Source organism: Oxyura jamaicensis, chromosome 2 (genome assembly GCF_011077185.1).
Source record: "Oxyura jamaicensis isolate SHBP4307 breed ruddy duck chromosome 2, BPBGC_Ojam_1.0, whole genome shotgun sequence".
Taxonomy (NCBI): Eukaryota; Metazoa; Chordata; class Aves; order Anseriformes; family Anatidae; genus Oxyura; species Oxyura jamaicensis.
This window is the reverse complement of record NC_048894.1, coordinates 136,329,826-136,342,766: the sequence shown is the minus strand read 5'-3', so window position 1 is coordinate 136,342,766 and position 12,941 is coordinate 136,329,826. Positions and strand designations below refer to the sequence as shown.

Below are 12,941 nucleotides of genomic sequence, written 5' to 3'. Positions count from 1 at the left end.
AAGGAAGAACAAGAATTTGACTTTTGTATTTGTTTTTAAAGTATTAATTTTTCTACAGGTTAAACATAAAAATGAAAAAAGGTTGCTTCCTGTGGTGTCTAGTTAGTGAAACAGAAGTAATTGCTCTCATTTGCTTAAATTAGCTTATTTTAGAAATGTGCTCTTTTGAAATTAGTCTCCCCTTTTCAATTCCATTTGTTCTCCCTGGGTATAATTCTAGATAGTTTAATAAAGCTCTATAGAGTTTACTTACTATTATACTAAAATTAACTGTTGATATTGAAACTCTACATGAAAAAATTAACCTTAGTAACCTGAAGTTTGTGCACATTCCTGTAGTTGTTGCTATAATTTATATAAAAAAATACTTTTTTTAATGATGACTGAGAAACAACAGGAGAACTTCATTTTGTGAAACACTGATCTGATTACCCGGACTCCTCTGCGATGGAAAGCTTGTGACTTAGTTGAATGAGGCTGATTGAAGCACTTCAGCTTTCTATTGCTCACCTCCACTTCTGTATTGTTTTTTTAATGGAAAGAAGTGGTTTCACTGTACTTGTATTTTTTCACAGGTAGATAGAAGTGTCTTCACTTGGAAGCGAGGAGGGAATTGATACTTATTTTGTCAGGATGTGAACTGAATAGCCCCAACACCAAGAGTTGTTGGTTGTTTAATTTTCTTGAGTTGTCAAATGAAAATTGTGGCTGGGCCAAAAAAGTTTTCCTATTTCTCCTTGTCTAAGGAAAAAGAAACTGAGGAAGAGAGATGAAGTAAGAACGTGAAGTAAGACCTTCCTTTTCTGTAGCTGTTTTCCCTGCTTCAACACTTCTGTTCTTTTACTACAAAGTGAACAGTACTGTGCTTTGACCTACTGTATTAAAAGATGAGGGAAGCAGACTCCAAAGCTAAGCTCTTACTGGTGTCTGATGGCCTGTTTGTGTTCAGAGGTGTTCAACTTGACAGGAGCAGCATCTTGTCTGAGAAGCCCAAGCCACTACTTCAGAAGTTAAGTCAGCCCCTGGAATTTGGCCTGTTTTTTAGTGTGCCAGGCAGATGAGCAGCACTGGAGCAAGCTTATGGAACCTACTGGCTCATCTGAGGTGTGGCATTCACCAGTCTAAGACATCAGAGCTGTGTATCTCGTTTGGTCTGCTTTTCTCTGTGCTTGATTTGGGCGGTGTATTTATCTGATATGTCAGGCTGTGGGTTGTTGCCAAAAAGGCAGTTCCCCTGCTATCCTCCAACCTGGCTGATGTTTTCCTGCCATTTCCATACCTCAGATACAGCAATTGGGTGTTTATGGGATGATCTTGAACAAGCTTGAAGGTCTGATGGGGGAACTTGTTCCTTTCTAGTCCCTGCCTCCGCTCCTGTGAGCCAACTTGAGACTCACTGTGGCAGCACAGTGGCTTATCTGATGCAAGAGAGGCATTAAAAGGGAGTAGTGGGAGGAAAAGAAGGAATGGGACTCTCTTCTCACTGGCAGCTTGCAGTGGGGTGAGATAATTACAGTGTGAAGCAATACTTTGTCCTGCTGGCTGCTGTGAATGTACTGGGGTGATGGTGGGGAGGATATTGACACACCAGCAACCCTCCTCTCTACTGATAACTGGGGATGCACTTGCTCATTCACTGGTTGTAATTAACTGGGTCATCCTAATCCCATCTCTTTTGGAGACCAAATTGAGTTGGCTGTAGCATGACTCTCTAGAGATGGGTAGAAAGAGGTTGATCCCACATGTCTTGGTTATCCTTTTCAGTATTAGCATTATAAACCAAGATAGTCTATGCTAGCTTCTGCAGCGTGGCACAGCCTTTTAAGGGCTTGTCTAGCAAAATCCTTATTATGGGTCTGATCAAGTGGCTGTTATGTAACTTCTGGGTGGCATTATCCTGATTTTAGGAATTATTCTTGCTTAGTTCTTTAGGGTAGCATTTTAAGTTCCTTCAGAAATGGGCTATTGTCTGAATCTCAAACTGATAGACCTTTTTTTGTGGTGTTGCAGTAAAACTGTATCAACCTGCTTGGAAACTCGTTCATAGCAGAAAATTAGTTTTCATCTCAGGGAAAATAAGTATTTATTTGTGTGCCAGAAGTGAGATGAATATGATATATTGGTTAATTGGCATAAAAAAAGAACTAGTTAAAACTACTGTTACTCATCTGTTTCCAAAGTAACTATTCATATACTATATGCAAATATGACTGCAAAAAAAAAAGTATTCAGAAAATGAGAAATCTTGGAATGAAGACTGGCTGTGTAGCATCCTCTGGATGTTTTGAAGATGGTGGCAAAAGAGGAGAACAGTGTGCCAGTGATTTGAAACAAATAGTAATTTGGAGGGACTTCTGGAAGTCATCCAATGCAATCTCTTGATTCAAGGAAAGTAAACTTTGAAGTTTGATTAGATTGATCAGGACCTTGTCTATCTGAGTTCTGAAAAATCATCTGTGAAAGTGGAGGTTCAACAGTTTATCTCCCTCTCTGGATTTATTTCTTCTTGGATCTAACTGGAATTTTCTTTGTGGCTACTTATGACTGCTGCCTATTCTGCTTTCTCTTTGCAATTCTGAGGAGTGTCTGCCTCTTCTGTGTGTGGGTTGTGTTGTAGTATGGTGTTTTGTTTTTCTTTTAAATCCTCACGTTAGGTAGTTAGAAATGGCACTGAAATATCCTCTTCAACTCGTGCTCTAGCCCCAGAGTGCTTAGTGGTCTACTGCTAATCGTCCTCCAATTTTTCAGTGTTTCTTTACAGTAGCCTGCAACCAGACATGATGTTCCAGATCTGGCTTTATAAGTGCTGAATAAAGGGGAATATTTATGTGCTTTAACTTGCTGACTGCTTTCCTAGTGATGACTGATATATGGTGAGCCTTCACTGCAGCTTGGGTGTATTGCTGACTCATGTTCAGCTCATCTTGGGACCCTCCCCACCCCAAACCTTTCCTGCAGTGATGCTACCTGCCCCATTGATCAGCAGCCCACACTGTTGCATGCTATGAGGTTTGTGTGTCCCAGGTACAGGAATTTGGCCTTAGTTGAACTTCATGAGCTTGCTGTCAACCTACTTCCTCCAGCTTGTTGAGGTCCCTCTGAGTGGCAGCCCTGCATTTTAGTACCGCCTTTCAGTGTAATGACACCTTCTGTTTTGTGTTTCCCACAAGCTCGATGAGGGTATGTCCTAGCTTACTGTTCAGATTGCTGATGAGGATGTTGGAGTATTTACCCTGTAATCGCTCCCTAAGAAATAGCACTTAAAGGTGGCTGTTGATTACGCTTTGGACCACCACTGTGCCCAGTAGTTGAACCAGTGGTTCATCCTCATCTGCTTTGAGTCCCCAGTTTGGCTGAAAAAAAGGTGGGAGACATTGTCAACAGCCTTCCTAAAGTCAAAGTAAATGATGTCCACAGTTCTCTTTTCATCCTTCTGAGAAAGCGACCAGGTTAATTTGCTGGGATATCTCTCGGGTAAACTTAGTTGTTTCTAATCACCTTCTTACCCCTTCTGTGTGTAGAAAATAGCTTCTGCAAGGATTGGCTCCATAATGTCTCAGGGGAGTGAGGACAAACTGACCAGCCTGTAATTACTGGTATCATCCTTCTTGCACTCTTTGAATATGGTGTTTTAAGGGATGTCCCATAGTTGTTCCAACTTCTTAAAGATGAAAAAAGTAGCCTTAGGTTAGCACTAGCCAGTACCTCAGCACCTCTGGATACATCTCATCTGCTCCCATGGGCTTGCGTTTATCCTGTTTACTACACTAATTACAGAGTTCCAGAGTGGCTGAGGCTGGCAGGGCCCTCTGGAGCCACCCGGTGCCACCCGTGTCCAAGCAGGGACACCCAGAGCAGGGTGCCCAGCACCACGTCCAGGCGGCTTCTGAAGGGCTCCAAGGAGGAGACCCCACAGCCTCTGGGCAGCCTGTGCCAGGGCTCCGTCACCCGCACAGCACAGAAGTACTTCCTGACTGATTTCTAATTAATTCCAACTTTCTGCTGGGCAAAAAGGACTAAGATCCAGAGGAAATCCTGATAAAGACAGGCAGAGAAGATGAACAGGAACTTTTGTGCATCTTTGTGAACAGATTGACCACCTCATTTAGCAGAAGGACAAAATTTGTCTTGATCTCTTTTGCTGCATATAGACCAATAGAAGCTGCTCTTGTTATCCCCTATTGCTGTCCACTTTCAAACCCAGCCTAAGCTTGGTCTTCCTAATGCAGCTCCTTATTACCTAGGCAATGCTTCTTTATTTGTGTTTAGTAATCTGTTACTGCTTCTGTCTCTTATCCACCGTGGTTTTTGTACTTGAGTTCAATCAGAAGTTCACTGTTCAATCAAAATAAACCTCCTGCTGTACTTGCTCGCTGTCTTGCCTGTCATGATGGACTGTTTTTGTGCTTTGAGGAGGTTTCCCTTGATGTTCAACCAGCTCTCCAAGGTTCCAGTACACTTAAGGGCAATATGCGCTGGGATCCCACCTACTGATTTCTTTAGCAAGCCAAGGTTTGCTATCTAGAAATCTGGTTCTGCTATTTGCTTCTGTCACTTGCCTCTGTATCATAATGTTTACCATCTCATCATCATCACTGCTAAAGCTGCTGCAGATGCTGACATGCCTGGTGAGTTATCCTTGCTTATGAGTAGCTAGCTGATCCAGTGCAACACCTCCCGTCGTGGGCCTGTACAGCACCTACTGTGACAATTATTACTGTGTGCTCCTGGAATTTTTGTATTCTACTGTGTTGTCCTACCAACAGGTATTGAGGTGGTTGAAATCCCCCCTCACCAGAACAATAGCCTATAATTAGGGGTGTTTCTTCCAGGGCTGTGGATGGCTTCATCTTTGTCTTTTTGATTGTGTAGCTTGTTGCAAATGCCATGATGGCATTCACCTTTAGGGTTATATTTCTGTTTTTTTTTTGACTTGCAAGCTCTCAGGTGTTCCACAGTTGAGCTGCATGCCTTCAAACTGTGTGTCTGTGTAGAGCTCAACCCTCCCTTGTCAAGTCCTGCTTATATCGTGTGAGGTGCCTGTACCTATCTTTCACACCAGGCTGGTTGTATGAGTTCTCATCATGTCTCTAATTCCAGCAGGGCTTTGGCTCTGCAGCTGTGCATTAGGTTAGCAAGCTTTTTAGCAAAGAGAACGTTGGCCTGTTTTGTCAGGTAGATCCTCTTTTTCCTTAGCAATCCTCATTCCTCTGAGGATCCTGTGGTGATAATACAGTAAAGCTCTGCCGGTGTTACCAGGCATGCTGAAGGGTGGTGATCTGCAGATGTACCTGCTCCTGCTGGAGGCATTCCCCTACTCTGGCAGGATCAAGGAAACCATCACACTGCCCCTTGTTCACTTCACACATGAGACTGGAGGCTTCTCTTGATAGCATTGTCAGGGTTGGTGGGGGTGAGCAGCAAAGGGTGGTGCTGTGAAGAGGTGTGTAGTGTGTGAGTGAAGTGATTTGTTGGCAAGTATATCATTGTAAAGACTTCTTCAAGCAGTGACAGCTCAAGTAAGTGATTCCTGCTTGAAAGGTGTGTGGTGGAACTCTTTTAAGAGGCCTCTGTCTAGGGCTTTGACTGGGCTTCTTGACCCTAATCACAGTGTTTTTGTCAGAAAAAGACTTTGAAGAACCAAACTGACTAAATAAGTGCTGATGACAGCTGTGTGTAGTCATGACAAATGTATGACAAAATGCATTAGGGAGGTGATCCTCCTCCTCTACTCAGTCCTGATGAGGCCTCACCTGAAGTACTGTGTCCAGCTCTGGGCTCCCCAGTACAAGAGGGGCATGGAGCCACTGGAGCAAGTCCAGGGGAGGGTTGTATAGAAGATCAGGGGCCTGGAGCACCTGTCGTATGAGGACAGGCTGAGGGAGCTGGCCCTCTTTAGCTTGGAGAAGACTGAGGGGAGATCTTATCAATGTGTACAAATATCTGAAGGGAGGGTGTCAAGAAGATGGGGCTGGACTTTTTTTAGTGGTGCCTAGCAAAAGGACAAGAGGCAATGGGCACAAAGTGAAACACAGGGAATTCTGGCTGAGTATAAGGAAACATTTCTTTACTGTGAGCATGACAGAGCACTGGAACAGGTTGCCCAGAGGGGTTGTGGTGTCTCTTTCTCTGGAGATTTTCAAAACCTGCCGGGATGATATCCTGTGCAGTGTGCTCTAGGTGATCCTGCTCAGCACGGGGGTTGGACTAGATGGTCTCCAGAGGTCTCTTCCAACCTCAACCACTCTGTGATTCTGTGTGACGTGGTGCTACTGCATCATAGTTAAAATCCATTATATCATGTTGTCTGTAGTTAGTACAGTGCTGAAGAAGCTTTGTGCTGTTCTGCAATAGTAGTTCTAAGGCTGTCATCAACATCTGGTTAACTTGGTTAGTACTTCATAGCTGTCCTTCAGCAAGCTGAAACTTTTAGTGAAAAATAAGGCCTACTGAGTCCAGCTTCCAAGTTCTTAGCAGTTTTTGATCTGTCTGCTAATTACAGCCAGCTGATGTTGAGCATGTGACCATGGGAGATGCATGAGATTTCCTCAAATAGCTTTCCATACAAACCATTAGATGTTGATTAGATAATTTTATGTTGCTACTGGGCTCTACTGTTTTTCAAACTGCAGGTAGAACTGTGATTCTACATGATGCAGTTTTCCTAAATGCTAATTTTCAAAATGCTATTTTTCAAAATGCTAATTTAAGAAAACAGGATCTGTTGCATGTTATATTCAAGACGTTACAGAGGTTGTACTACTGGGATTACATAGTCAAAAACTTGAATCTGAAAAGCTTCCTGTCACCTGTGCAGTGCTATTGCTGTGAATAGGCAGTATGTCTATTACTGTAGAATTTCCATGTGATTTTATGTGCAGAATGTGATTTCCATGTGATTTTATGTGCAGAATACTTGCTGCTTCCCTTTCTTTATCATATGATCCTGTGCCTGAGGTTTTACATCTGTAAAACTGGAAATTCTTTGGCATTGAGTTCTTTTTTCCCTTCAATACCATAATACCGAGCTGTCCTCTTAGCTATAATATAGGAAGAAAAAAGGGGTTATGTGCCTTAGTTTGAGTAATTACTCAGTCTTTGACCACACTGTATCAGCGTAAGTAATGTAAATGTCACAATGTGATATCTCACTCAAGACATAAGCTGTGAATTTGTTTGAAAGAGTACTGTCCTCACATAGTATGCAGAACTGCTTATAAAAGAAGTCTCAAAGGCAATTGCTCTGAAAGTGAAACTCAGATAATTATTGGCTTTTGGAAACTATAATCTCATTAAAGTTCATAGCAGTCACAGTAGGAACCAGAATTTAATACTGGCTTCAGTCTAGAGCTGCAACCATAACACTTTTTTCTCTAAAGCTTTCTGCCTTACTTTAATGGTAAATTATGAACTGTTGCAGGCAGAGAAGGTGTCTCAGTTCTTCCATGCTTATTTGCTTGTGTTCCCCATCTCAGCACCTTTGTTAGTCCAGCCTTATTTTCACATAAATGAAGAAGAGTGGTATGTGATATGAGGAGTCTGAAGTCCGAGCTTCATAGCTTCTTCTGGGGAAGGAATGATTATCCCATGGGCCCTTTATTTGCCGTGAAAAGGGACCAACCCAGTGTGCTTGATCTAATCAATCTGCTCAGATGCAGTGATGTGATACTTCCTGGAAGCATCAGGCTTAATGTGCATGTATTACTTAGTGTAAAAAGAGCAGCTGGGAAAGGACATAGGCAGTTAAAGCAATTGAGCTTTCTAAGGGGCCCTCAGGAAGAAGAGTGACTGACTGTGAGCAGAGAACCTGGTTAGATGAGTTGTCTTGACAGCTGCATGGATTAGGTAGTGTGTGATAGGCTGTATAAATGCACCCTTCAGGCTCCCATGTGTGACATCCACAGCCAGTTAAACAGAAATATGTAGATTAGCTGGCCTCCAAATGGATGTGAATCACCTGAGTCTGCTGTGACATGATTTGTCCCAAATTTCCACTTTAATGGTTGGCTTTGTTCTTTGATGCTTTTATGTAGGCTATGGAGTTGTTTGCCTTTTTCATTCTCGTACTTTTTAACGTGTAACTTACATGTGGTTTTGATGATGATGGATTTGAAGCTGCTTCATGGGTGACTCATGTTTAGAGGTCAGCACCAACTATCAGAGGGTCTCAGCATACAGAACTAGAGCTAGCCAAAGATACCAAGGAGATAAATGAGGATCTGGACACAATTGGAAATCAGAAGTGACGCAGAAAGATGACGACTGTGAAATTGCACTAAGGTGCAATGTACAGAGCATGCTATGCTCTGAAGAAGAATGGTGCTGTATGTTTAAAGCCTCAGAATCAAATAAATCAACTGTTTTAACAGGAAACATAATACCAATATGGCTTGATCTAGCCATAGTACAGCATGAGAATCGTACATCTGGACCAGGATAGTAACACTGACTAACATACTCCTGGTATTAAAATATTAAATAGCTTTGTTAGTTTTAATTGTACTGTGTGCTAGTTATTAATGGCACAAGTTGTATCTCTGCATCAAACTACCGTTGGAACTAGAAAGTGCTGGGTGTTAGTAGATAAGTTGTTTGTTGCAACAAGGAGTATTATGGGTGGATTGCAAGTCAAAAGTCATTCAAGAGGATAATAGTGCAGGCTGCAGTACACCTTCTAACTTGCTGGTTTCTTGATCCTTAGCTTCTTTGTCAACCTTTTGATACAGGTGTTGTGCTACGCTCTCCTTTTGAGAGCTGGATTTTGCAACATGGCTGTGAAGGCACTTCTTTATCTAGAGGTGACCCCGAGATCTCCATGTGGTTTACCCACTGGTATTTCAAGAACTGCAAGTAGGGCTTTACTTTGTTAAGAATACTTCATGTTGAAGAGACCTGCCCTTCAGAGGTTTTTAATCAGTTTGTCATAATGCTTCTTTCTAGAGGAAAGCAGGCAGTGAGTTACATAATCTCACTGTATGTTTGTCAGTGCTCTGTTTTTCGTTGTTGGTGGTGTTTTTTTAATATGCATATTCATGATTGCATGGGAGTCATCAGAGACTAAGGACCCTGTTTCTGAACTGGGGTAGATTTGGCGAAGCTCCAACAGAAAGTGTTACATTCAGCATATCATAAACTCTTTAACTGAATTTGTTAATAGCTAGAACTTGGATTGCATGTAGTGTGAGTCTTCAGATAATGTTTTACTGTACTTAACCAGAAAACTACTGGCTCGTGCACTCTGGGCTGTCTCTTCCTCCAGATATCTTTCTGACCATAGTTCAGTTTACTGTACAGTTGACTTTGGAGTCCCATCTTGCTTGATTGCAGAGCAGGTAGGCAGTTTCACTCCCCCAGGGACAGAGCAGTGCCAGGAAAGCTGCCGTGTTTGAGCTGTGCACAACAGGGTTTTTAGTTCTCATGGCATACATCGTTTGAAGAAGCAGCACAAATAGAGGCTTTGAGCAGCATGCCACTGAATAGAAGCACTGTGCAAGATCTCGGAGAGAAATGGCAGGCAAGGAATGCATAACGTGCTGTGGAGGCGGTCACTGATTGCTGTGGAGCATGGAGTTAGTCCCACCATCGAGTTCATCCTCTGCTTGCATAGGGAAAGGCTCATACAAGTCACTAAAAATCTTTGGGTGCAGTAGCATGTACTTATTTGGAAGGAGCAGCTCCTGTCTCTGCTACATCCCTGCTGACTGACTGTGCCGTTAATTGAACTGTGGGACTGATTTGTTGGAAAAATAATTTGGCAGGCAGGTTTATTTTTAACTAGGGTCAGTTACAGTCGTTTGGTGGAAGGGCTGACAGTAGGAATTACTGGTGTAGGCTTCAGCAAAAGGAAGGACTGGAGCTTGGCACTGCAGCTTAAGTGAGTGCGTGTGTAACTGTGCCCCTGGGCTCCACGCCCAGGTTTTATGAGGCTGGAGTGAAGCAGGAATAGGGAAGTAGTCCTGTTGGTTAAATAATTAAAGCTAGTTATGAGTAACTCAGGTGCAGATCATCTTGCTGACTAACCATTTTTTCATTTCTGTTGAGTCATCCTGCTGGCTTGCGGAGGGATTGTAAGTGGTTTTGGTTCTTGGTTTTGTTTTTGGAAGGGAGCTGCAGATGTGTACCAGCACTCTCAGAACTGAAACTGGAAGGAATTGCTATTGCTTAACTTAATTTTTTGGGTAGGATTGTGAAAATAGAGGGAAATTACAATCTGGTGTTGCAGCCAAATTAGAATATTCATCTTTTGGTTCTGTAGCTTCTTGCATTTCCAAGCATGTCTCAAGCTCATTTGCTTAGCTCTTGTACTGAAGCACTGACAAGCTGTAATTGAACAGCATTTCAGTTGACTGAACGGTTTCTTTGTTTTGCCATAAAGTTGCATCACATGGGATGAACTGTGTGTATGTGGGTGTGTTTTCTTTTATTCTAAAATGTTGATTAAAATCTGAGAAGTGTTCTTAAGGGCTCTGGTACCTGCAAAAGTTTCACTCTTACTGTTTATCTGGTAGCACTTTCTCAGGACGTTGGGTGTTCCAGTTGTGCTGATCTAAAGCAATGAAGATAAAGAATTACGAAGTTCACACTGCCTCTTTATAGAAGATATTTAATCAAGGATTTTTATTTTATTTTTTTTAGTTTTAAAACTGAAGTTTGTCTAGTCTGCTTGAAAAAAAAATGAAATCAAGCAAAAAGAGTTCCTAGTGCTTGCTTTGTGATGCTGTTATGGAGTTCAATAAATATTCCTGCTGACAATTTTTTGTTTGTTTGGCTTATTCTTCAGTTTTTCATTTTCATTTTTCAACTTCTATTCAGTCTTGCTGTGTCCTTTCTTGCTACCGTGACTAACGTGGGAATACATTTCCATTCATCCTGACTGAAAAACAAACAACAACTGTGACAATATGAAAGAGTGCCAATTTAACTACGCTGGCTGTACTGCTGACTTCAGCAGCACTAAAACCCCAAAGAACTTCAATTCTCACACCTGAATCCTCAGAAGTAGTTGAAGGACATGCTGTTACTTAATGATGCAAAGAAACCTGTTAAAATTTCAGCATTTAGCATAGACTCTAGTGTTATAAACTGGTAAATGTTACGTAAGGGAATCACTTTTTTGGAGATCGGAAGTTAGGTCTGTGAGTACTTTGAAAGTCATGGGCTGATATGTTACCCTATCATCGTATAGTGGTACTTGTGCCTACTGAAATGTGGATCATTGAATAAAATCTATTCAGGGCCAGATCTAGCTATATTAAAATTCGTGTTAGTTCAGGTATACAATTTTGCAGTGCAATAGTAATACAATATATCACAGCGTAGCTTTTGTGGGTTATCTACACACTCGGAACTAACAGGAAACCTTTGCATAGACAGCAAAATAGTTAACGTCCTTGGAAGATATTTTAAAGGATGCAGTGTTTGTGGCTGAAATGGAAGAGCCATTATCTTTTCCTGTGAGGATGTCATCTAACAATTGTTGAATAATGCAGGTACTCTAAAAAGAATCCAAAAGTTCAGGGAGCATTCCATCTCTGCATCAGTTGGCACCAAGAAAGAAAAATGGTGGAAGAAAAAGCACATAGCATCTGGTTGGCATCCATTCTCAGTCCTTTCTGTAGTTGTCTATGGATCAAAGGAACAGGTGATAATAGTTACTGGCACCTTCTAGCATAAAAGTACCCTGACATCTTAGTTGCCCCTTTTTCTGGGCTGAGTAGGTCTTTGGGAAGGTTATAGGGGCACATCTGTGTGGATGTAGTTCTGCAGCTTTGTGTCAGTTCAGAGCACAGGCAGAGTGAGAAATGTTTATCTTCAGAAATGAGCATTTACTTATATTCCATGTAAAATAAAAGGACCAGTCTTTAAAAAGAACATATGAACGTCTTCTAAAAAGATAGGCTTCAGTAGAATCCTGCAAACTAGTTAGTCAGACAAACCTCCTAGCAATTACTACCTCTATTTCTGCATGCTACCTTATCTCACTACAGATAGTAAGTACCAAGCTATCTGTGTTGACTGTTTTATACTTTGTGAAGAAAATATATATATATTATATATATTTGTCTATTTTCTATATACCATTATCCCTTGCTTTTTTTTGTTGTTGTTTGTTCTTGGTGGAGAAGCTCTCAATTCATCCTCTCTAATTCGTAAATTGCTAGCAATAAGAAACCAATAAGTGATGCAGAGTTAGGAATTGCTGATGAACAAAAGCAGATCCTTTTATGAAGGATGGCAGCATCTAAAGAGTAATATTTTTTGATCGAGAGGCAAGAGAACATTGCATATTCTGCCGTCTGACCTGTATCAGTCAGCCCCTTTGCTAATTTTGCAGCTTGCTTGCTCAAATCAGATTCTAGCCATGTAAGAGTCTGGCTACATGGATCAAGTTACTAGATAAAGAGTTTTGAATTGTAAATGCTGTTGGGCATATTCCCGTCTATAAAATACGGCATATACATCATGTGATAAACGTTATGAAATTATCATATTTTAAATAGCCTAAATGTATAGAAACTATGTATATACCTGAAAATGAAAATGGTTTTGTTTTCTTGCAGCTAACAGAAGATGAAATTGCAACTATTCTGAAATCTACTCTTAAAGGACTTGAATATTTGCACTTTATGAGAAAAATACATAGAGATATCAAGGCTGGAAACATCCTCCTTAACACTGAAGGGCATGCAAAATTAGCTGATTTTGGTGTAGCTGGCCAGTTAACAGTAAGTACACATGGAAATATGATTTAAAAAAGCTTTAGTGCTCCTAAGCATATTTTATACTTCCGTCTTTTTCTCTGCCTTGAATTTTGCGTCTGAAGAGAAACTAGTGGTTGAGTATTTCATGTATTGGAAGGCTATTTATTTTTATTATTTATTTATTTTTTTACTATTATAACCCATTGTACTGCAAATGGTTGCTGATCATGCTTTAAAGTT

The 12,941-nt window shown here is 41.2% G+C and overlaps 1 protein-coding gene across 1 annotated transcript in view; it reads left to right on the top strand.

Annotated features, from left to right (window-relative positions):
* The window catches only part of STK3 (serine/threonine kinase 3), a 137,335-nt gene that overhangs the window by 15,084 nt on the left and 109,310 nt on the right, over window positions 1-12,941 (top strand). Inside the window, exon 5 of the mRNA XM_035319759.1 lies at window positions 12,561-12,725. Within this exon, the coding sequence (XP_035175650.1) occupies window positions 12,561-12,725 (165 nt within the window). The remainder of the gene's footprint in view (window positions 1-12,560; window positions 12,726-12,941) is intronic.